General features: G+C 34.0%; 3 protein-coding genes and 1 pseudogene across 3 annotated transcripts; 3 read left to right on the top strand and 1 right to left on the bottom strand.

Moving 5' to 3' along the window:
- The first annotated feature begins 5,195 nt into the window (after positions 1–5,195).
- Positions 5,196–8,975, top strand: LOC149903993 (uncharacterized; annotated as a pseudogene).
- A 6,744-nt stretch (positions 8,976–15,719) lies between these two features.
- LOC149903992 (U6 snRNA phosphodiesterase 1) lies at positions 15,720–17,751 on the top strand. The gene is made up of 5 exons (XM_090107653.1): positions 15,720–15,945; positions 16,156–16,298; positions 16,719–16,902; positions 17,248–17,410; positions 17,557–17,751. Exons 1-5 carry the CDS (start codon positions 15,875–15,877, stop codon positions 17,749–17,751), a joined length of 756 nt encoding a protein of 251 aa, XP_089963779.1. The 5' UTR covers positions 15,720–15,874.
- On the top strand, positions 17,741–20,389 carry ZC3H3 (Zinc finger CCCH domain-containing protein 3). Its single transcript, XM_090107651.1, has one exon. It carries the CDS (start codon positions 17,741–17,743, stop codon positions 19,202–19,204), a length of 1,464 nt encoding a protein of 487 aa, XP_089963777.1. The 3' UTR covers positions 19,205–20,389.
- Positions 20,372–25,415, bottom strand: LOC149903990 (tether containing UBX domain for GLUT4). The gene is made up of 8 exons (XM_090107650.1): positions 25,175–25,415; positions 24,889–25,081; positions 24,435–24,651; positions 23,751–24,144; positions 22,974–23,168; positions 22,715–22,877; positions 21,245–21,428; positions 20,372–20,631 (listed from the first exon to the last, which is right to left on the bottom strand). Exons 1-8 carry the CDS (start codon positions 25,253–25,255, stop codon positions 20,532–20,534), a joined length of 1,527 nt encoding a protein of 508 aa, XP_089963776.1. The 5' UTR covers positions 25,256–25,415; the 3' UTR covers positions 20,372–20,531.
- Between the last annotated feature and the right edge of the window lie 1,380 nt (positions 25,416–26,795).

Genomic DNA, 26,795 nt, shown 5'->3' with positions numbered 1-26,795 from the left:
ATTAAAAATACGATTTATACGGCAGCTATTTTAATTACCGTATTAAAATATACGGCAATTGGCTGAACAAACAAAAATATATTGAAGTAAACAAAAATATATTGCGTTCTTAAATTCAAATATCTATCTTCGAAAATATTAGTGTCTATCAACTTTATTTTCTCATTCTGCCTCGCTCCTCCTCCTTCTCGGATGTTGGTTGTGCTGTTTATTGTATTGTTGTCATTGAGTGCTTTGTTTTTAACCGACTTCAAAAAAAGGAGGAGATTTCACACCGATTTTATTTTTATTTTGAATTAACCACAAAGAATATTTGAAAACTCTTAATTCTAAAATAATTGCTTATGACAATAAAATAATTTATGTAATTTTACTTACAGGAAATTACTTTTGAACGGGTGACAATATTATTTACAGTGTAATAAGAAAAAGAATAGAAAATGTGAACAAAGATTGTATCACTTAATATAATATATTAAGTGATACAATCTTTGTGTATCTTTTTATAAATTTATCATAGGTACTACATGAACTTTTATAAATGTATATAGTGAAAAAATTACTAAATGACTAGGTACGTCTTGTTAAAAATACATTTAATAGATTTTGAAAGGTATTTACTGATAGAAATGTATTACTAAAACTATTAACTAATACTAGGTTGTAGTAGGTATTGATATAATAATTATAGTAGTACTAATTATTAGTATTAATATTTTAATATATTAATATTGATATAATAGTATATTATTGTAGTAGGTATTTAATTTATAATGTGTTAACATATACTATACAAATGACCGATATCAAAACTATTTAGTAAAAAGCACATCTAAATAATATGCATCTAATTAATGATATCAAATCTTTTTTACATTTTACTTTTCTTTTTTTGAACAATGTTTTTGAAGTTGTTTTTTTTTACGTAGTTATTTTTAATGTATGTACAACTATGATCTATCATTTGAATTTTTTTTAATTATACCTTTTTTTATCAACTGGCAATTTAGTTTAGTTTTCTCTAAAAATTTCTGGCAACACTCATGATGATATCGGAAGGATTTTATCGGACAATGTGAAAGGGAAAATTGTATCCGATATCGGATATCGGCTATCGGCGTCCGATATCCGATATCGGATCGGATAATGTGAAAACGCTCTAAGATTATGTTTTCATAGACAAAATGCTCACATTAGAGGAGCGGTATATGCCGGCTGCGCGAAGCTAGAGAAGAAAACATAGATTTTCAGGAAAAATTTAGCGAAAATTTTTTGATGTTTAAGGGGTGAGGGGTGAAGGGTGACAGAAATGCAGATTGATACTACAGTATTTATTGAGTGAACGTATTACAGACTATTGACAATAATAACTGTGATGCGCGCCGTGCTATCAGAGTGAATCCCAACAGGGGTGGAAGTCCACTATGATAACAACGGGAATATCTGGGTACTTGACACTAAGACGTCTCAACAAAGGTGAAAGCGTATAGCGTGCGTGTATCCAGGCCCTAACCTGAACGGAACCGAACCCAAACCGAACGACAAATATTTGTATGCGGCCGAAGGTCACTATTCTTAGTGAGATAAACGATAGCGAGATCTAAATATCGTGATACGACAGCTGGTGCCATCTAGTTGTGAGTTCGGTCAACTTGCATACATTGTGTTACAGATTCTCCCCCTCTGTCCATGAAGTCGACCCGACGAGTAGGACAGGAACAGGAATGTAGCTTTATTGATGAGGTCTAGAAGCCTTGGTCTTTATAACGTTAGCGTCTGTGGTTTGCTTCTTAGTGGGTTCTGGCACTACGGCATCTTCGTTAAAGCCGAGGCATGATACACACCAACAGGTGTATTGGAATCGGTGCTTGCTAATCCAAAGGAGTGTTCAGATTCACTCTCCCCCTGCACCAAAACTGTACCCAAAGCGTAGCTACTAGCGTCAGTTTTAATTGTATACGGTACGATTCGGTTTCCATTGCCAACAGGCATTTTCTTGGTCAGACGAGTAAATGGTTCGGCAATCTTAGCGAAAGCAGGAATGAACCTTCTGTACCATGAACACATTCGTACAAAACTTAATAAGTGCTTCAAGTTTTTGACGGGCCTACTATTAGGCGTAAATATGTCAAGAAGCTTGTTAAGGTAAATTTTAATGTCTTTGACATCGATTGATTATAGATGACTGATTAATATCTCTGACTTCGATCGATTATAGATGAGGTGTTAGGGAAGAGATTACTCTCAAATTCACTTAACTCGCAGTCCTCATCATAACTCTTGAGACTAGTCATTGCATCTTCGTAGAGTGCATCTAAAAATGCGGAAGATCCGCCAGGGGACTCATCAAAGCGTCTCTTCCGGGGAGGAGGCGTCGGAATGGCTACCTTTATCAAAGGACCATAAGGGCGTGGCATGCAGTCTTCGGTGTTACTTTCTTCGGGTAACGAGGGCGACAAGGATATGTCGTCAGATGTGACTGTTGCAAGCTCGACGTTCCCAAACTTGACAAAACTCTCTGGGTAGAGTTCAAATTCCTGTGATGGATCTTCAAGAAAGTGCCATGTGCACTGCGGCAAGTTCATCACAATGTGAGCATCTTGTATAAATCCAACTCCAAGTAGGGTTTTATTCCTACGCGACTCAGGTAAAACCAACAGGGTTGTGAGGATTGTGCGATCGTTAATTTTTATTGGAGCCTGTGTTACTAAAACGTTTTGTCGTTTATGGACACCATCAGCCAACGTTATTCCGACTCCTAACTCCTTGAACACATATCCTTTCCTTCTGAGCTCGCAATACAACGAGTAGGACGCTATACTGGATTTGGCACAGCTATCAAGAAAGACAGCACCGGTAATTCCATCAATGTCGACATACACTACTGGCCGATCCCTGGTGTCAGCGGAAGTAGATATGGCGCAGAAACCAACATTCTGGTCGGGGCGCTGAGTTTTACTGGCGTGGCATGTCGGACAGTTGCTTCGCACTACTCCAGGTGTACCACAGCCGTAACAACTGAATTTGGGTGTCGATGGTGAAGGGAACTGGGTAACTGCTTCTTTAGCTTCAGTTTTCGTACCGTTTTGCGGTACGTTATCCCTGTCCCTTCGGGCACTCAACTTCTTACAGTTCTCTGTAGTATGGCCGAAATTCTTGCAGAATCTGCATTTCATTTTACGTGTGGGGACTAGTCGGGCATCTAACTTGTGTTCAGTAGGCTTAACTTCATTTGAACGAGAAACACTGACTTTCTCCTCAAGGACATGTTCAACCGCTTGAGCCGCCTTTAAAAGCTGGTTGAAGTTTCTGACCTCAGCTCGAGGAATCTTTTCGCGGATATCAAGGCGTAGCAAATGATAAATCATATCCAACTGCTGAGTTTCTGGATGGCCTGGACTAGGTAATTGAGAAAAGAGCAGTCGCTTGCGTCGTACAAAATCCTCAGTCAGTACTCCTGAGAGCTGTTTCTCTTGCATTATGTCGGAGTACAGCAGATATGGCTCACGAGTTGGCGCGAAGTTTTCGCGTAGGCGGGTTTCAAAGTCTGACCACGAAGTCACATCCTCCTTTACTCCTAACCACCAGACTCCTGCTTCACCCTTAAGCAGCAAGGGGAGTTCGTCCAGAGCAGTCTTGTCACCCATATCAGCGGAACGCTTAAAAATATTTATAGCAGACAGGAAGGCTTCAACTACTTCGGCATCCTTTACGCCATCATAATGGTAATTGCAATTTGTAAAAGACCCTTTTCTAACAGGCTGCGCGCCGGGAATCCTTTCCAAAAGCTGCTGAAATTGTTCTGGAGATAACATCTTCACAGATTTTTTCTGTACTTTAACCGTTGTAAGCCGTCCGGAGCGTGTGACGTAAGTAGGTTGGTTAAGTTTGGATGATTTTGTTATCTCAAACCCTCTTCCACTCATTCATTAATAATGTAGGTCGTCTTTCGTAGGCGTCGTAGCGCAGGCGAACGTTGTCTCGTAGATGCTCTACAGATCTCGTAGCACGTCGTAGCACGGTGACGTCACGTCGACAGGCCTCACGTCAGGGCGCCAGTTGTAACGGGGTGAGGGGTGAAGGGTGACAGAAATGCAGATTGATACTACAGTATTTATTGAGTGAACGTATTACAGACTATTGACAATAATAACTGTGATGCGCGCCGTGCTATCAGAGTGAATCCCAACAGGGGTGGAAGTCCACTATGATAACAACGGGAATATCTGGGTACTTGACACTAAGACGTCTCAACAAAGGTGAAAGCGTATAGCGTGCGTGTATCCAGGCCCTAACCTGAACGGAACCGAACCCAAACCGAACGACAAATATTTGTATGCGGCCGAAGGTCACTATTCTTAGTGAGATAAACGATAGCGAGATCTAAATATCGTGATACGACAGCTGGTGCCATCTAGTTGTGAGTTCGGTCAACTTGCATACATTGTGTTACAGATGTAATTTTCTTTTTTAAGTATTTTTTACGTGATCAGTATATGCAAAACTACAAGTCCCTTCGCGCTTAGTATACCAATAGTGGGACACCCTGTATATTTATCCACAGTTACATATAAGCTATCATCAGGAAAATTTTTGTTTGAGAGGAAATCACGGAAAATAAATTTTTCTTTAAATTTAACTTTCATGTTCGAGACACCAGCTGACGTATAATACACCATGTTGTAACCAGCTGATTATTTTTTTTCGTTGAATTGTAGCTAACCCAATAGGGTTAGCTCACGGTTAGCTACAATTTGACAAATTTTTAGTTGAGAGGAAATGAATGAATGAATGTATGTATTTTTTTTCCTACGTGCGTGGGAGGCTACAACCGCTCACCCCCCCAACCGAGCGCCAGCTGACGTTCACGAGGCTTTATAATACTATACTCTGAGGCGTCTGACGAATTATCTCTTGAGAGGAAATAATTAACCAAATTTGCACCTGGCTCCCGTATCACTAGCACAGAACAAGTAGTATAATAGCTAATGGTAGTAGAATTCGAATTCGAATACTAAGTAGAGTGCGTTTCACGAAAGAGTTCCCCTGCCGTTATGTTGGCTTACCTGACTGTCAAAAACGAAAATATTTTTTTTTATCAAAAATGACAGAGAAGAGTGGAAAAAAAAGCGCGGGAAACTTCGAAGTTGGAGGGAGTGTTTCTAAAGCTGATTTAATTTTAATTATTTTTTTTCGTAGTCAGAGGTGTTTATTTTGTAAATATTACTTGTATTTATTATATATATTTGTAAATTCATATAGTTTTGTGTATATATTGGTAAGTTTTCTTGTATATTTTTAGTATGTAAGAACCCTCGCGGGAGTTTCGGGCGGGAATATGAATGACCCTCCCGATCCTTTTGTAGAGGAGTCAGATTTACGGTCTGGTCCTCTTGTGGCAAGTTATGTCACTTTAGAATCAAACAATGAAAGTATACTATTAGACCCGGAACTAAATAGAAAAAGGCGGCGTAAAAAAATTATGAATGATAGTGATACAAATATTAATTATTCTAGTAATGATCCTTCTTCCTCTATATCAATGAATAATGTAGCAGAAACATCAAACTCAGTTCCACCTAATCCTACAGATAATATTATCCGTGCCAATTATATCCAAACAGATGCATATCCATACATAGTTCATGTGCAGAGAATTGAAGATTCTGCGGGAGATGGCTCCACATTGCACGGTGCACCCTATCACATTTGGAAATTTTTTTAAGAAAAATAAAATTCAAAATATTGTTCCTGGCAGCGTTAAGAGAATAGGGAGAAATAGATGTTCTGTTGCGTTTTCAACCTTTTACGATGCTAATGCATTTTTAAATAATAACAATCTAAATACATTTAAACTAAAAGCTAAAATACCAACATTTCACATTACAAGAATGGGTTTAGTTAGGGGCGTTCCGAGTGACTGGTCTCCTAAGGAAGTTATAGATAATATTTCTGTGCCTTCTGGTTGTGGTAAAATTATTAAAATTAGGCGAATCAATTTTAAAGTTAACATTGATGGATCCAATGTTTGGAAGCCATCCCAATCTGTCATTTTAACCCTCGATGGTCAAGTCCTTCCCCAAAAAATATACATGTGCTATAATGCATTACCGGTTGATTTATATATTTTCCCAACAATTCAATGTTTTAACTGTTGCCGATATGGCCATACAAAAAACATTTGTAGGTCGAAACCTCGTTGTTATAAATGTGGTCTAGATCATTCAGGTGAGACATGTACAGTTGAGGAAGATTGCGCACAGTGTATTACATGTTCTGGCTTTCACTACGCTACGAATAAAGTCTGTCCAGAATTTAATAGACAAAGGAACATTAAAATTTCAATGGCTCAGCAGAATATATCATATGCTGAAGCCAGTAAATTACATCCACAAATATCTAAATCTTTTACAGACATATTACAGTCAACCCCAACTGTTCACCTCACATCAAATAAAACAAATTTATTACATGCTGGCACTCAGAGGTCATCTTATAAAAAGACAGTAGCTTTAAAACCACGATCTCCACCTAAAACAAGTGTGGGATATGATAGAGCTTCGCATGAAGTCCTCATAAAGGAATATCAGATCCCAGCTCCTGATAATGGTTGCGCAATTCAGCCTAGTAATGACCAGTCTCCTAATAATGTCATTTTAGATTTATTATCAACCTTAATAGAAGCTTTACATCAAAACAATATCTTAAAACCGTCCAACGTTGCTCAGTTAAACAATGTGCTCAAAAATTTCGGTAATAATAATGGATTCATATATATAATTCAGTGGAACTGTAGAAGTGTTATCCCTAAAAAAACGGAACTAATACATCTTATAAATAAATATAAACCTTTAATGAAACATGGTTAAAACCAAATTCATTTTTTCGCATTCCTCTTGTTTCTTTAAATAATATCATTGTTCCTGGCTATCACTGTTTACGTGATGACAGGAGTGATGGATATGGTGGGGTTGCTATCTTATTAAAAAATTCATTGCTATATAAAAAAATAATTTTTTTCAACAATAATCAGTCTTGTAATTTAAACGTTGTGGGAGCCGTTGTTGACAAAATTTCCGTTGTGTCAATTTACATACCCCATCCAACTTCTGAAGCTTTAAATGATTTAAGACAGGTATTTAACTAACTACATGGACAAGTGCTTGTGTTAGGGGACTTTAATTCACACCATCAAGTATGGGGCAGTAGTATTACTAATACCAATGGAGAATTATTATTGGAGTTAATTGATAAATTCAATTTATGTTTATTGAATACAGGCGAACCGACTCGACGGACACATATTAATGAAAATATTAGTGCAGTAGATTTATCAATGTGCTCGGCAAATTTAGCTTCAAAAATATCGTGGAAGCCTTTAGTGTCTACTTTTGGAAGCGACCACTTCCCAATTTTGTTAAATCTTCCTAATAAAAATAATAAGCATTGTAATAAAAGATCACCACGCTGTAAATATAATTTAAAAAATGTAGACTGGGATATTTATCGAAATCGCATAGAAAACGAGGTTAAGGAGCTGTCTGAAGTCAAAGAGGGGAAAGAAGCAGAATGTTCAAACATTTTTGCAAAAATTATTTTAAAAGTAGCTGATGAAATTTTTCCTACAAAACCAACGAAAACTTCAATACTACCTTTTCCCCCTTGGTGGGATAAGGAATGTTCAGAGGCTATCAAGAAAAGAAAATCCATAGAAAAAGCATATAATAAAGACATGTCAGAAGAAAATTTGGAAATTTTAAACGCGATTATAAAAGATACCCAAATTCTTCTCAAAGACAAAAAAAGGGAGGGATGGAAGTCATTTTGTGCCTCTCTTTCTCCCAATTCTAATCCTAGCGAAGTATGGAACTCTATAAGACGTTTCAGGTCAGTTTATAGAGATCAACAATTTATAGTTCCAGAATCGTTAGCTGAAGAATTTATAGATACAATAGCTCCACCTTCAGTCCCATCACAGTTAGCTTACTTTCCCATTTTAAAATCTGTTCAAATGGATCATAACTATGCAACTCTATCAACACCATTCACATTATATGAATTAAAGGGTATTTTGTCTGGAGTGGACGATTCTGCACCGGGTTTAGACGGAATACCTTACTCCTTCCTCACGCACCTCGGCGATTCTGCCTTGGAATATTATCTTAACATTATTAACGTTGTTTTGCTGACAGGAAATATACCACCTCAATGGAAGGAGCAGGAAGTAATACCTGTGTTAAAACCTAACAAAAACCCAGAGGAAGCATCCTCCTACAGACCTATCGTTTTATCATCAGTATTAGCCAAAATAGCAGAACATTTAGTTAAAAACCGTATAGAATGGTATATTGAACATCAATAGTTCATACGAAGAATTCAAAAGAGATATTGAATCATATAAAAGCAAAGTTTTGGCGTTAGAAAATCAGAATATTAGATTGATAAATGCTGTTGATGATTTACAGTCTAGAATAAATCAGTCTGAACAGCAGCTCCGTCAAAATAATGTAGAATTACAGTGTGTCCCGGAGCGTAATAACGAAGATCTTGTCAAAATCGTGAATAATTTATGTACCACTACTCAATCTAATATCAATGAAAAAGACATTCTTCACTGTACCCGTACTGCTAAAGCCAACAGAGCTAGTAATAGACCTCGCTCTATAATAATTCAATTATCATCGGCTAAGGTTCGTGATGAATTACTCGCTTCAACATCTAAATACAATAAATCTAATCCGCAAAATAAATTAAATAGCACACATCTGGGCATTTCGGGGGCCTCTAGTCCAGTCTATGTCAGCGAGCACCTTTCCCCTGCTAATAAGGCGATACATGCGGCCACCAGGATCAAAGCAAAGGACAAAGGTTATAAATTTGTTTGGATTAGGAATGGAAGAATTTATTTGAGGAAAAATGAAGGATCTGAGCTCATCTTTGTTAAAAGTTTGGACATTTTAAATAAAATTAATTAACGTGTAGATTAAGATTTTCGATTGTAATAGATTATTTTAATCATAATGTTAAATATATATTACCAGAATACTCGCGGCTTAAGAACGAAAACTCACACATTTTCTAGACAAGTTCTGTGTAATCAATTTGACATAATAGTTCTAACTGAGACTTGGCTGAACAGTTCAGTGAATAATAGTGAATTATTTGATCCCCGATATATTGTATATATAGAAGAGACAGAGGTGACTCAAAGTGCTGCAAACGTGACGGAGGCGGAGTTTTAATAGCAGTATCTAGAAAACTAAATTCAAAACAAATTTTCTGTGGACAGTCATCTTTAGAAAATCTTTGGGTACTTATTGAAACACATAAAACGGATTCTAATCCTCCACAACAGTTGGCACTTTGCGTCACGTATCTGCCTCCACCAGTTAGTCGTGTATTGTTGGAGCAATTTCTAGACAATTGTAATAACTTTTTGGAGGTTTTTCGCCCTAACCACTTTTGTATAATGGGAGACTTAAATTTAAGTAGCTTAGATTGGAGTATGTTGGGGGATGAAACAGCTGAATTTCATATTCCTAGTATATGCCAGCCATTGGTTGACTTTATTTACATGAACAATTTGAGACAGCATAACAATGTATACAACACATCTAAAAGAATACTTGATTTAGTAATGTCAAACATGAACTCTTGCGTTGTATCTCAGTCCACTGACCCTTTAAGTACGATAGATGTTTTACACCCCCCTTTAGACATTAATATTTCATTTAAAATAGATAAAAATCTTATGTATAATTCAGATACACATTACTTCAATTTCCGTAAAGCTAATTATGTAAAAATATCTAAAATACTGGAAGAATGCAATTGGGAAACTATATTTGCAAATTCTCGAAATGTTGATGATATGGTCGGAGTTTTTTACGATGTAATAAATAAAATTATTGTAGATAACGTACCGCATAAAAAACTTAAATCTAAAAAGTTTCCTCCATGGTTTGATACTAATTTAAAACGTACTCTAAATGAAAAGTACCGCGTTAGACGTCGTTTCAAAATTTATAAAAATCCTCGCGATGAGTTAGAGCTTAAACTTCTCAGTTCTAGATGCACTAAAATGGCTAAGGATAACTATACCCGTTACATGAAGGACCTAGAAAATAAATTTCAGAGTAACCCAAAGCTATTCTGGTCTTACATTAAGTCAAAAAGGGGTGGCAGTAGTTCCTACCCTGCATCTATGACGAACGGACCTATAACTACATCTGATGGAGATCAGATTTGTGATATGTTTTCTAGGTTCTTTGCTTCGGTTTATACTAATAATATAGATGATGGTAATGAAGATAGTGACGTTAACAATTTTTGCACAGTCACTTCTAGCATCTCTCATCGACTTGCAAGTCATAATCTACATTTACCTATTCCTATCCTAGATTGTCGCACAATTCTTAAAAAGTTAAAGAGTTTAGATAAATTGAAAGGAGCTGGCCCTGACGGAATACCCCCTATTTTCATAGTTGAATGTGCACAACACTTAGCTTGGCCCATTTCAAAAATTTATAATAAATCACTCTCATCTGGTATTTTTCCAACAGTTTGGAAAATTGCTAAAGTTGTACCCGTTTATAAAACCGGAAATGAGGAATTCATTAATAATTACAGACCTATATCTATTCTGTCATCCTTTGGTAAAGTGTTGGAGTCCTTAATTTGCCCAGTATTACACTATCATTTTAAACAGTTTTTTAGTATCAGTCAACATGGTTTCATGCCATCTCGGTCTACTTCTACTAACTTGGTAGATTTTTGCGAAAATCTTTCTAGTTCCCTAGATCGCAATGAACAGATTGATGTTATTTACACGGATTTTAGTAAAGCGTTCGACAAGGTTTCACATAAAATATTACTTAAAAAGCTGTTTTTGCACGGTATTTCAAATCAATTTTTGCAATGGATAGATTCTTACTTAACGAAACGAAGTTTTTATGTTGTTGTAAATGGTTTCCGTTCTCAAACGCAAAATATAACTTCCGGCGTCCCGCAGGGCTCTCACTTAGGCCCTATATTATTTAATATATTCGTTAATGAGATACCTGATTTATTGTCTTGCTCCCAGAGTTACATGTACGCTGATGATCTCAAGTTCTGTCGTACAATAAACAACATTGACGATACTCATAAGCTGCAAAGTGACCTAAATAAACTTGTTGCTTGGTGCGACTCTAACAAAATGGATTTAAATCCTAAGAAGTGTTTTTTGGTAAGGTTCGCACGCAAAGGAAACTTGATACAATACAATTACAATGTAAACTCTGAGAGTATCAAAGAGCTCTATCATATTAAAGATTTGGGAATTGTTTTTGACAATAAATTGACTTTCGTGCCACACATAAATCAAGTTGTTACACGGGCGGCTAAAATGTTAGGATTTTTAATACGTAATGTTAAACATGTACATAATGTCAAGGCGAAGATATCATTATACAACTGCCTGGTGCGCAGTATATTGGAATACGGTTCTGTGGTTTGGAGACCTCACTATGCGTGCCATTCCTTACGATTGGAAAGGATACAGAGAAGATTTCTTTTGCACCTTGTTTATGCAAGTGGAAAATCAAAGAAACAGTTACCATCATATAAAAAGCAACTATGTCACTTCAAAATTACATCTCTTGATAATCGTCGGGTACTTCTTGATTTACTCTTTGCCTTGAAATTATTTAATAGTAAAATTGATTGCCCCCAATTGCTTCAAAAATTTAATTTAAAGGTGCCTTCTAGATACCCTCGTAAGGTTTTGTTGCCGCTGTGTCCTCCTCAACGCAGAACCGTATCGGGTCGAAACTCACCCATTGCGAGAATTTGTAAAACTGTAAATGACTACAGTGAGTTGTTTGATATTTTCACAGATTCTCCCAACAAACTCCGCAAAATTTTTAATTCCCTTTTTAACGATTAAAATAGATAAGTGCATAATATATATTACATATAATTTTTTCATTGTTTAAGATACTTAGTAGTTAATTCATTAATTGTATACTTACTTTTAAACTTACTTTACGCATGTTGTGTTTACCTATAAGTGTTTTTTTACATTCATCATATAAAATTGTATTTTTACTTTGATGTTTTATCTGTGATGTAAAGAAACGTTGGTAAATCAAATAAATAAATAAATAAATCATAACTCATTATCAAAAACACAGTTTGGTTTTCGGAAAGGTAAAAGTACTATGGACAACTTAAGTATTTTAACAACGGATATTCGTATTGCTTTTTCTGATAACCAACATGTCATTGCAGTTTTCCTTGATATTAATTCTGCGTATGATAATGTTAATATACAAATTCTAAAGAATAAATTAATCAAATTACAGATCCCCGAAATACTTATTAACTTTATAATTGTAATAGCCACTGAAAGAAAATTAAATCTAAAGTTAAATTATTCTGACTCTACATTATCGCGAACTGTACATAAAGGGCTTCCTCAAGGATCCGTCCTCAGCCCATTATTGTATAACATTTATACAAGCGATTTAGAAGACATATTTTTTGATTCTGTTAACATATTATTACAATACGCTGATGACGTTGTAATGTATATTGCAAATGATAATTTAATTTCAGCTTGTAACTCGATAAACAATAACTTGCATGTATTAGGCGAATGGCTTGATATTAATTCACTCGATATATCGGTTTCCAAAAGTTCTGTAGTAGTTTTTTCTAGACAACGGTCGTCACCGACCGTAAATATCGTGTATAAAAATAATACCTTACCTCAACACGATCAGACTAAATTTTTAGGCGTTATATTGGATTATAGGCTCACAGGCACTCCTCACATAAATTACGTGCTGATAAAGTGCGAAAAATATTTAAATATGTTAAGGTGCCTCTCGGGGGTGTGGTGGGGAGCTCACCCATTTTGTTTGAAGCTTGTTTATAATGCCATTATAAGAAGTACTATGGACTACGGGATGTTTCTCTTAGACGGTGGAAATGTTACAGCCTTTAAAAAGTTAGATCTTATACAATCGAAAGCGTTACGAATAATAACAGGTGCCATGAAATCTAGCCCTATCAATGCGCTTCAAATAGAATGTTGTGAGCCTCCGCTATCCCTTCGGAGGCAATATTTATCAGATAGATATGTATTTCGTTTATATCAATTCTCTAGTCATCCCTTGTTCAATAGATTAGAAAAACTCTATTGCAAAATTCTAACATGCAGGTATTGGGACCATAAAATGTTACCATGTCTGATTCAAAGTTATCACAGAATTAAATCTATACCTTCCCCGATTCATCGGTCTTCGGCGTTGCCGCTATTTAGTAATAATTTCAAATCTCTTCTTGTATCCCCAGATATAGTTTATAATATAGGCATAACGAAACATGATACATATGCTTGTATAGACTTTAAAAATGCATTGAATTGTAAAGAATGGGAAAAATATAATCACATTTATACTGACGCATCAAAATCATCACCTCAGAGTTGTGTAGGAGTTGGAGTGTTTCACCAGCAGTTCAACATTTACATTAAAAATAAACTTCCGCCAGAATCGTCAGTTTTTACTGGCGAATGCTTAGGGATACTTAAGGCCGTAGAGTATGTAATCTTAATGAAACTGCCAAAAACAATTATATTTACAGATTCCAAGAGTTCCTTGCAAAGTCTTCACAAATTTTCATTTATTAATAAACCCTTTTACCCCATTATTTTTGATATTAAAAGTAAATTATTAGAATGTTCATTCAAAGGTTATTCTGTTACATTTGCTTGGATACCAAGTCACAGTGGTATCCAAGGAAATGAAAAAGCTGATGAGTTGGCAAGGTCTGCTGTGCGATGTGGAGACATGGTTCCCTATCAGAGTTATTGCCATGACTTGGTCAGTTTGCCTAAAATTTACTTGCACGAGTCTTGGGAAAATCTCTGGAAACAAAGTACCTACATTATATAAAGGAAAGCAATATTATAAGTTACAAGAAGTCGTTCCCACTAAACCTTGGTTCAATAAAGTTACAGGCTGTAAGCTTGTAACCTCTATCATTATAAGAATGCGTCTTGGTCATACATGTTGCCCAGCTCATCTTGCGAGACTGGGTATTTTAAACAATGCCATCTGTGAATGTGGAACTGACGTAGGAGATATAGATCATATATTTTTTGCATGCCCCTTACTTGACCACTCTTCGTTTATATCCAACCTACTATCCCTTCGTATTCCATTTCCTACTCGTATGTTATGTTTACTACAAAATCCTATAAAGTTATACAACGCCTTATCATCATTTATAATAAGTAATAATTTAAAGTTATAATAATATAAACATATATGTATATTTGTATCTAGTACCGTAGTATATTATTATTAGTCTGTGCTAGTACCTAACATAAAACGTAAATATAATATGTAAATAATAATATAAATAGTAATCTATGTATATATAAATATTTCCCAACTCCTCTGACTTAAATCCAAATCTCCTCACCATAAGCGTCTTATTTACGGTCCATCTTGACGTACGTCCCGCCAAGGTCATACACGATGCACGACGCAAAACGACAGTGAATAGCGTTGACGTACGTCAATAATTATTATTATTATCTTGCTGGATGTGCACGACCAACTTTTCATCCAGCAAGCACCCCCACCACCGCGCACGTCGTGCAGATGGACAGTGAATAGCGCGGACGTACAGCAGATTAGTGTTGCCAACAGAAATTAATGTAAATACTTGGAAACGGGGCCTATTGATATGATTTTTTTGTGATAACTTAGTGAGTACATGAGCAAGCAAGAAACGGTTATTTTTTATTTTTATGTACACAGGAAATCCCAATTATCATTACTTTTGGATCAACCTTGTACACATGGACAGTTTATATTCAGAAGTTATTATTTTAAAAGAACTCCAAGGCGAATTGTTGATTAACACAGATTTTATGCAAAAGTCCACTGCAGAAAAATGGCAATTTATTTAAAAAAAAATATCTTGACGAATTTGTTTGTTTAAAAAAAAATGATTAGCTATATACTCTCTGTTCCCGCCACTTTAGCATTTACTGAAAGAGTCTTTTCGGTCATGAATGTGAAGTGGCGGGAAGAGAGAAACCGAGCTTCATTAAAAATTAATTAAAAATGAGCTCTTGAAATATATAAATTTAGATTTGGAATGTTTGGATTCATATAATTCATTTAAAAATAATGAAAAATTCTTAGTTACTGCAAAAAGTACAAAAAAATACATTTTTAAAAATATTTATTTACTCTTTATTTACCTCCTTTAAAATCAGATATACTCTATTTCTTCAAATAAAAGTTGGCAACCCTAGCCATGCTTGATGCGCGCACGATCGTCAGTAGGATACATCCAGCACCGCGGCCTTGAGCCGACGTACGTCGGGGATTGACCGTGAATAAGACGCTTTATTCCTTACCGCGAATTGTTTCCTTACCTTTTATCATACTTACTTGACACTGGCAAATAGTCACATCTTCTTGCCATAAAAAGCAAAAAAGCAAAAAAAAAAAAAAAATGACAGAGAAATTATTCTCCTTTCTAGGCAGCCGACCCCGTAGGACGGGATAAGGCAAAGAGTAAAGTATCTAATAAAAGGGGGGATAGCTCAGGGGGATAGGCTAGGAAGACGTGTCGCGTCGTGTCTACGTCATTGTCTACGTCCATTTTCAAACAATATGGCCGAAACGTCAAATTTAGTTCATACATTCGCCGTGGGACATCTTTCGTGGCGACTTGTCTTTTTACTGAATAAACCTAAGAAAAATTTGTTTAGAATTTAGATTTCTAAAATAAAAGCACGCCAAGTGTCGAGATAAATAATATATTGAATGTTCATACAACTTTCTCATTGCGTTGAAGATATTCTCTCATGTCTGGGTTGTCTTACTTGTGTGAATACGGTGGATCTGATGAAAGCGAGTCTGAAGAAGTAACAAAGAAGTAAGTTGACTTGAAAAAAATTTCACTGCATATTTTCTGAAATATGAATGGATTTTAATATTTGATGGTATAAAATTAGGTTTGTATCTTTCAATAACCCAGTAATTACATTCAAGACGTTGATTGGGTTCAAAACTAAAACTGAAAAACGAATTAACGATTTAGTGTTTGTTTTTTATTTGAATTACCTTTGTTCATTTTTAATTACAGACCAAAATTACCGCCCCCAGATTTAAGTAAAATATCTACTATTCCCATTGATAGTCATCTTGATGATCCAGATCAACATAATGGTCGCCTTCGATCATTTCCTCATATAAGAGGAAATTGGGCAACATATGCATACATACAATGTAAGTTATACATATATTCATGATTTTTTAATATTTTTCTTCAACCGTATACAAATTATTATGTTAACTGGTTTTTGCTTCTTAACTTTAACAGCTTCTTATATTAGTCAGATAAAATAGATTCCGGCATTTATACTAGAATATATTTTTTATCAAATCATGACATACTAGTAATAAGTAATGCATAAAGTATAGCGCCCGGCAAACTTCTTGGCCAAAAAGTAGCGTGGTGGGGGAAGTTTGTGCATCAAGTTTTAGTAGTTTTACTTTAATTGGCCAAGAAGTTTGCCACTGAAGGCGCTATAGTACTGAATTGTTATATTATATCTATGTATAAATAAACTGATTTATATGACACACAACAGATGCACAGTTCACAGTACCTAAAAATGTTAAGCTAATTATTTCTTTGTATTGTAGATCCACAATATGACAATTTAAATGAGTTATTAGTGCAATTCAAGGAAGTATTAAGAACAATTAATGAACCCAGCTATTTATGTGATAATTTACATATAAGTGTGACTAAGACCATAGTATTGAAGTATCATCTAATCTCAGTATTTACTACATCTCTTCAAGATTCAATTAAAAGTTTAGAAAGGTATGTATTATTTTTGCACCTATTCTATTTATCTAATACTGACTTTTTTACGTCTGAATGCTTAAATATTATGAATTATACTCTCAATTATATCACATTTTATGTACCATATGCATGCATACTCTGATAACCACATGCATGTAAAATCTTGCTAAATGAGTGAAATTTTTTTTAATGATAAACAAATATTTTTATAACATTCAAGATTCGCAAAATACACATTTATTTGTAAAATTTGCTAAAGGTTTATACATAAAATTTATTTATCTACAAAACATCACAAACTCATTTTTTATTGGTTTGAAAAAATAAATGTGAATAAAAATAAATTAATTTCCTTTTTAGTTTTGAACTGGGATTTCAATCTGTGGCGGTGTACACTAATGAGGAAAAGACTCGGACATTTCTTGCGTTAAAAACAGATCATTTCAGTAAGAAGTATCTTTTAAAAATAACTGAAAGTATTGATGCTGTGCTGAGTGAATTTAGCTTACCCAAGTTTTATGAGGTAAATATACAGTGAATTCATTTATGTCATTTAGTCAATAATAACAAATAATGATTGTTAAACATTAATCCATGAAAATTCAAGATTTAATTATTAAAAAAAAAACATGTTAAATATTTTTTATTGAATATTGTAAATTCTTTCAGGATCCATCATTTCATATGAGTATTTTATGGTGGAACGGTGACTGGAAAAACATAATCTCAGAAAAAATTGAGGAGTTAAATGGAATTTTGATGAAAGACAGTGAAGTTGCTCTCAATACTGTGACTATAAAGAAAGTGGACTGCAAAGTTGGAAACAGATTTTATCAATTTTGCTTAGATTGCAATGGAGGATAAACACAACAATAGAGTTTATATTAATCCAAATTATGCAACTTCAAAAGGGAGAAATAGCATGCCATTAAGTCAACACAATACAATATACATTAACCAAAATTTTGTGAAAAATAATGAACAGACAAGTAATGTAAACAAAATTTTTGTGAACCCACATTTCATAAAATCTAAAAATTTTGTTAGTGAAATGAGAACATTACATGAAAACAATCTAATTGATAACCAAACTGTATGTTTCAAGCCGGCGGTTCCTTTAGAAGCTTCTTTAGAATGTTATAATAATTGTTTATACAACTTATTGCCCAATCAAATGCCTGAGCCGTCTAGAAGTTTAAGTTTTCCTAATAATGTGACAGAAAACAGGAGTAATGAAACTGGGGTGAATAAATCTCGCTATAGCCTAGTTAGGAACAGTTGCACTAAAATAAATCCATGCACCAACTACAAGGTTGATTTACAAGATACACTTAGTAAAAAGAACAATTCTTTACAATTACCTATTGTTAAGTCCAGGTATCATTTAATAAGAAAAAATGTAGCTAGCACCCTAACATCACAATCTCAAACAAAATCAAGATTGAAAATAAATAAATATAAAATGATAACCATCAATAATGTGCAAAAGAGTGATGAAAATAACATTAAAGAGAAAATAACTAAATTTGTACCCTTCAAAAATATATTTCCAACTGAACAAAAACTCATACGAAACAGTATTTCAATGCAGCCACTTTTGAATCGTAGTTTATTAAGAAGTCGTACTTCAATAGATATTTTAAGACAAAATCAAAAAGTAAGACGAATTTATACCAAACAAAGGTATAGGGCTGCAATTGAAAATATAAAAGGCAAAACTAAAATAAATAATATTCCATGTCCATTATTTTCGAAGTATGGAAAATGTCTCAGAAATATTAAAGGCAATTGTGAATACCTCCATGATAAAAAACATGTAACATTGTGTAGAAAATTTTTAAAAGGTATATGCCATGATGTTAAGTGTTGCTTTTCCCATGAATTGTCAATGAAAAAAATGCCTACATGTTATTTTTATTTAAAAGGCATTTGCTTCAAAGAAAATTGTCCATACTTGCATGTAAAATTGAGTGAAAAAGCAAAAATTTGCCAAGATTTTTTGCGTGGATATTGTGAAAAAGGTGAGAATTGCTTATTTAGGCATATAAAACCAATGGTAAACAGGAAAAGTTTACAGACAAAAGTATCGCCAAATAGTGTTAAAAAAAAATTACTGTTAAAAAAAGGAACCCAAGAAAAGGTTTACAAAAGAATTCCTCTAAATACTTCAGAAGAGGATTCCAAAAATATTGCCGAGGTAATTCTTGATAGTAGATATTTTAAAGAAACTGTTACTGAAGAAATAGATAACTGTAATGTGATAAAACCAACCAGATGTAAATTGGGTGATTTACCTTCTTTCATAAAATTAGTTTGATTGACTGTCTGAGCTTTGAGAGCAATTTCTGCATTCATATTATTTTATTAAATATTAATAAGTAGTTTCCCATTTTAACCTTTATTTGTGGTCATTTTAAAAATATTTCAGTTTAAGTATATATATATACCTATTAATTTTTTACTGCAAGAATGTGATTTGATGATAAAATTATAAAGTAAAAGTATTTGTTATTTATTGTTTTATGTACCTACCTATCTAAGTAATTTTAATTTAATGTTCTAATTTTACTCTGTATATTCCGCTTTTTCGTTTCCGTGGTACCTAATGAAGGTATACGTTGGTATCATAGAAATCTAAATAACAAGACACTAAATTCGTAAGCGCGCGTGACCTTGTCGTCACTCAGTTGACTTCCAAGCCACCAGTGCGTTCGTCGCTGTTCAGTTGCTCTCGAGACGTGCGAATGTAAACATGGTGTTTTTCAGCATTTTCCATTGCGGAAATTCTTCCACAAGATGTAATTATACTAAAAAAAATAACATTTCATTGGTATGTATTTTTTAGAAATAATGCCGTTTTTCCTTGTTAATTAAAGAATATTTACAAGTATTACGAATGTCAATTGTCACCATTGAAATCTAAATACTTAACAATGAATGTCACAGTCGACTGTTCTTATTATTACGTTTAACACAAATTTCAACCTTATTTCAATGCATTAAGGTTCAAAGTTACATCTTTTGAAAATTAACGCCCTCTGTTGTAGAAAAGCCGATTTTTTTTCGTATTTGTATTTTCTAAATAATTAAACTGTAAAATCGTGCGTCATGGTACATATTATAATGCTGAATTGATTTAGTTTTTACTAAAACGAAGCTGTCGTAAAAGGCATAAGTAGTTTACTTGTGTGTGTACTGTTTAGCTGTTAAACGAACCTGTTCCAGCAAACTTCCCCTGTCCGACCTGCGGAAAAGTATGTCGATCTCGCATTGGATTGTTTGGACACCAAAAGCATTGCTCAGGCATAGCACCATAAACCGTCTGTAATAGACGTATAGGCCAACGACGACGACGACTGTTTAGCTATCGCTGTAATATATCGCAATAGCTCTTTATTCATTTTATTGTACAAGCACGTACAAGTTTGACAACAAAAGTAAATTTATGTGGTATTTATAATCAGGGATTAAATTAAAGAATAAATAATATGTACAGTTTTTTTTATTTGAAGTAAACATGAACTAGTTCTAGATAATATTATCGAATAAATAATTCCTAATTTTCCAGTAAGTATTCCAATATAGTAGACGTTCACATTTAACTTTTCGATATAGGTACATGGTTATACATATTTATAAACAGTCTATTTCTTAAACCATTTTGGTAATTTACTCTCTTTTGATGTTGAAGTTTTATTGTTTGAACTTCCTTGCGTTTCTTCCAATTTTCGCCTTGTAGGGGCTCTGCAAAAAGTTAAATTTTGTACAAGAAGAATTCCTTCCAAAACTCAAAATATAGCAATACGAGAAATGACAAAAATTCAGGCTATCTTCTTATTCAGCAGTTCAGGCTATCTTCTTATTTTTAGGAAACTATTTAATTTTCTTCAAACATCAACATCATCGCTCATGATGATGTTATGATTGTAAATTATAGTCTATTCTATACATATAATAAATCTGTAGAAGGGTCAATTCTGTTTCTGTACATTGAAAATATAAATACCAGGGGGTGTTACTGGATCGATACCAAGCCCAAATATGTGATTTAAAAAATGTTTGTCTGTCTGTCTGTATGTGAAGGCATCACGTGAAATTAACGGTTCGATTTCGATGAAACTTGGTATAATTATACCTTATTATCCTGGGCGTAAAATAGGTTACTTTTTATCCCGGAAAAATACGTAGAAAAAAAATAAATCTTAATTTTTCCGCGCGGACGGAGTCGCGGGCGGAAGCTAGTTATAAAATATAAATTTATATTGGTAGTTTGTGTTATTGGTATGGGATAAGTAAAATTATTGTAACTTTACAAGATGACGACAATAAGCCGAAATATCTCTAAATATGTTATTACCTGTATTTGGATGCTAAAATACTAGCAGCATCACTTGAAGTTTGTTTTAAGTATATATCATCTTTAAGATAGGACTGCCCTGAGTTTTCTTCCAACCATCTAAAATGCATATGCACACAGGGGACATATTTTGCGTCTAGTAGAGTTGTATCTGGATCTAAGCTTTCCTTCAGTGGTGTTGTGACTAAAATGAAAATAACATATAGAAGCGCCTACTTTAGCATTTGTCATAATCTACGCCGACCTAACAGTAAAAAAGGAAACCAGATTTACAATCAATAAAAGGTTGGCAAAAAATGTCTGAAAATATAATATGTTGCTGTCACTTTGTTGAATCTGATATTTGATTGAATGACTAGCGCATTTAATGCATGACGACATTCAATTGAATTACTAGGCCGAACATTGATATAACAAGCGTCACAACAACAACAACGGAACATAGCCCTTTGAACTGAGCGGATATAATACTCGGCATATTCTCTAATGACTAGCGCACTCATTGGATGACGACAGAATTTTCGTTTCACAAACGTCCAGAGGAAGTCGTTTGTGAGTCGAAGCCGATGATTAAATCTTTCATTCATAAATGATCATCCATAACAAACAATTAAAACTAACAAAAAATGCCACATTTTTCGAAAATTCACGAAAAATAAAATTCAACGCGAGTGAAGCCACGGGCGGGCAGCTAGCATAATAATTGTGTAATATTTAGGGCCGATTTTTCAATCGCGAGATAAACAGTCTAACAACTACCCCTCGAATAGATTTATTTAATTATTTATCTAACTCATAACGGCTCGCCTATTTTTCAATCGTGATTTATTTGATGAATAACTATCTGACCAAATATTTCCATATTGGCAGCTCTGCTCTCGGAGTGGCGAAACAAAAATATTAAATTAGTCAGGTTAGAGCGGGATAGAGTCAACTCTTGCAATTTGTCAACAACCGTCATTATGACTCACGTCACTAGTGCATTTTAGTTTGTCTTGTATTGCTCTTGTCTTCTATGATTGTTGATTGTTGTTTTGATTCGAGTAAAGAGTTTGGTTAAATTTGTGTTTCAATTTATATATTTTACGATAGAAACGACATACTTAAAGGCAGCGTTCGGCAAATTTTCAATGGCATGGTCATCAGTACTATCAAAAACATCAATTTCAATATGAATTTAATTGATAATAATTATATAGAAAGAGGTTTAATTGTTAATAATTCTACGCTCTATGTTATGACATACGAAAATATCCCAAATTTGACGCGTCAGTTGTCAACTCAAACGCCTAACCGTCGAATAGCGCGCTATCTGGCCGTTGGAGCGGCAAATAGATTTATTCCTCAAATAACGTAGTTATTCGATAGATAAGTCCTATTCGTCTATTGAAAAATTGAATATTTTGTTAACTGAAGAATAAAGTCTATCTAGCTGTTTATCTGGGCATTGAAAAATCGGCCCTTACTTACATATTTGAAATTCTTTATCTTGATTTTGTAGATGTTCCTTCACAAAATTGTTAACATCTTTTATTGTATTAGAAGGTGTAAAAACTCCTTGTAATATCATGTTATCCGGAAATTGTATTCGTACTACAACATGTCTGTATGCATTAATTTTTTGTTGAGATACCTGGAAAAAATAACATTATTGAAATTATAATAATAGCAAAGACTTTTATACACTGCGTGTGTGCACAACTAATAACAGCTTGCTTTTTATTATTACCTGCTTTTCAAGTTCCTCTCTTTTTGTTGATGTTAAAAGAGGTGTATTTTCGTACTCAATTCGCTTTTGTTGCAATTCATGGTAAATTTTTCGTACTTCTTCTATACTCAATTCATAAAAATCATCAGGAAGGTCTGATAATTCATCGTGACTTTCTTCAGGTTGCATAAATGCAATTGCTTTTTGAGAGCCAACCTAAAATAAAATTGTCATAAAAGTTGTACATCTTTGACTTACATATTCTATTAAAATATATAGGTATGTATTGCTATAAATCATCTATTTTCTTTCCTGCAACTTAGACTTATTCAGCATGATCATTTAAATAAGTTGTTGTCTTAAAAAAGCTTAATGTACAATCTCAGACTGGAAGCGAACTGAATCGAATTTTTTCTATTCTTTATAAATTTATATATATTAAGTTTTTTTATGTTTAAATGATTAATATGTGTTAATGATAAACAACGCATGATATTTAACAAACAGTTTATAGGTCTGCAATTCAGCCTTTCTTCTTATTAAAGTGAAACTTTTATTACATCATCTCAAACTTTTTGGTCTGTGTAGCGCATGTCGCGTGTATCGCGGCTGCCGAGTAGGTATACCTACTCGGCAGCCGACCGTCACGCGACATGCGCTACACAAAGCAGTGTTCGGAACCGTTCGAACAGTTTCACTTTTACCGTGGTTTCCTAAAACCACACAACATTTTTTTATTTAGAGCACATTTTACGAAAAGCATATTTTAGGCATTTCTATCTTCGTAATTTTACTTACAAAAGTGACCTCCTCCTCTATTTTAAGGCGTCGTTCAAGTTCATCTTGTGTCTCTAATTTTTTTTGTGCTTTGCTCTCAAGATTGCGTTTAGAACTTGTTGCTGTGACTGACTCTCTGTTAACAATTTCAGTGTTTTGTTCACTATTATTTATAACAGCTATGTTATCAGTTTTTAGAGTGGTTGAATGCTGTTGTTGTATTTTTAAGGATTTGTATAGTTTCACTGGATCAATTGATTTCATATCCTTGTCTTTGTGTGCTGCAATTAATTGTTCCTCACCACTTGTACCTGAAAGATCTTGGGTGTTCATATTAATAGGTTCCTTGTTATTCACATCTTCCGTTTTAGGTTTTTCTGGTTTAGCACGATACACTGATGATACATTGGCTTGTCTGCAATTAAATGATATTTTAACTAAATAAATTCTAGTTTTATACATTTATAACTTTAGTATTTTATCAAAGATTTACAAGCTGCTCTTGAAGAATAATGATATGGAAAAGATGACAATATCAATAAGGCATCTTTATTAATTAATAAACAATAGAATGCATCAATAATTTTCAAAGCATAGAATCAGAATATATATAGACAACCTTGAAGTCTCAGTAGGACTAATTTTAAGTTACCTATTGTGTTTTTAAATCTAATTGTAAACCACTAGTACTTATGAATCACTTACGTGGTTTCCGTTTTATCCAGTAAACGAAGCACTGCTCTGCCAGCTATTAATCCTAATTGTCTTAGTGTTTTTTCTTTGAGAGCTGAAATCCCAATTACTTCCTGCCTCATATACATGATGGTGGGATTTTTCATAGTTGATATTTCATTGTCAGCAAGAGATGTCACCAAATCAAATAAATAGGTATGAGGAGCAAATTCTGCTGTTCTCCTTTCACCTGTAAAGTTGGATTAAACCTGATAGTTATTTTAAAGAAGGAAATAATGTTTTATATTCATAAAAAAAAGTGACTGAGCCATATAAATAGAATAAATATACACATACTATTTCTTAATGCAATGCAAAATTTTTTAGATTACTGTAGCTACCAAATTGACTCAAACCAAATATAGATATGAAGCGTTTTCATTTTCATTACATTTCATTTAATTTTTTTACTTATATTTCTACTTACCATCATCTAATAAAAGACCCACTGTAACATTAGCTTCAACTCTCTTTTTGTCGGCTTCTACCATCTCTAATGTAGCTTTATTTGGTATATTACAGAATCTTATAGTAGTTGTTAAGTCAACAATGTGATTATGGTGTTTTAAGTTGTATTCACTGGCCTCATATCCCTGTTTTTCACATACATCTTCCAAGACCTATTGGCATTACATATATAATTAATATTAAACCTTACTCAGGTTTGGTGAAAAAACTATTTAAGTAGATAAATTTAAAATACTATAGAATACCTGTAAAAAGCTCGTGTCCGGCGTACAATGTACTTTTATACGCCTGCCATTAGGAATAAGTATAATGATATCTTTAGACATTTTTATCTATTTTATATCTTTCAAAAAATATTTTAATTTACTCATCCAGCAACCATTAAATATCAAATAACACAGTACTATTGAATATAAGTCAAATAATAAACGTAATAAAAGTAAAATGCATATCACTCCTGTTTGAAAATGTATTGAGAATATGAGATGTCAATTGTCAATTCACAATAATTTTTTTTTTTTTTTTTTTTTTTCGTTATGGCAAGAAGATAACCATTTGCCAGTGTCAAGTTAAAAATTCACAATAATTGTCATTTTGTTACAGACTTGTCACAGTCACAGATGACTGATGAGATTTCAAATTTCAATCGGTAGCAAGAAGCTTATGGGTGTCTTCCGATATGCACTGCAACCACTGCACAGTGCTATCACTGTAGAAAAATTCGTTCCGTTATGGACTGCCAGTATACTGCCGCAGTACCCTAGGGAAATTTATGACGTCATTAATCGCCGCCATATTCTACTGTGAGTGTGAGCACTGGCGTTTTCGAGGTAAGGTACTCGCAGTACTTTGATCACGTGGTCAGTCCACAGACCTATTATACATTATACTCTTTGCCACAGAGCAAGTAATATGATCAGTCAAAACCACTCGAGTGCATATCGTCTTATAAACAAAGCTACAGTATAATCAGAAAATTTTAAAGTTCTGTAATTAGTTTGGATTAATAAATAAAACAATGGAAGAATTGCAAAAATTAACTTTATTAGACTGTGTTGAAAATGTTCAATACGAGCTGAAAGTTCTTTTTTATTTTTTTTTATGAAAAAGTAGGTGTGAAAGGGATAAAAAAACATACAGGCGTAATTCAAGGTCATATTTTCTTATTACAAGTTAATGTTCATACTGAAATCTCCAGTATATTAGATATTATAACTTTATAAGCTTCTTGATCGGTAGTGATAGCACCACAGATAGCACAGTTTATATGTTTTATGACATTATTGTGAAGTATGACATTAGTCACCTATTATAGCTCATCTGCCTACGATGCGCACCTATTACATTATACTATTTGATGCGCACTAAGCAATTTGTGCAATACACGCGCTCTATAATATTGTAATATATACTCTAAGCTAATTCGAGTTACATGCATCTAATATATATTATAAAGGCGAAAGTTTGTAAGGATGTATGGATGTATGGATGTATGGATGTTTGTTACTCTTTCACGTAAAAACTACTGAACCGATTACAATGAAATTTAGCACACATATAGAGGGTAACTTGGATTAACACATAGGATAGTTTTTATCCCGGAAATCCCACGGGAACGGGAACTATGCAGGTTTTCCTTTGCAAACGCGGGCGAAGCCGCGGGCGGAAATCTAGTATTCCATAACTCTTATTGTTTCGGTGGTCTGTTGCGGTTCTGCCAGGTGTTCCAGTCTCCAGATTTTCAAATTTATACTCTCAGTAGAAAATGCTCATCACGTGGAACAATTTGTATGACGGCACAATTGTTATAACTCTTATAGCTTAGGTACTAAGGCTTAGCTACTAAGGCTTAGGTGTAGTCATAAT

The sequence above is a fragment of the Colias eurytheme genome, chromosome 12 (genome assembly GCF_061535395.1).
Source record: "Colias eurytheme isolate Ceu_HAF_F1 chromosome 12, ilColEury1 Martin Lab GWU primary, whole genome shotgun sequence".
In the NCBI taxonomy this organism is placed as follows: domain Eukaryota; kingdom Metazoa; phylum Arthropoda; class Insecta; order Lepidoptera; family Pieridae; genus Colias; species Colias eurytheme.
The sequence above is the reverse complement of the archived record's forward strand: the minus strand, read 5'-3'. Positions and strand labels throughout refer to the sequence as shown.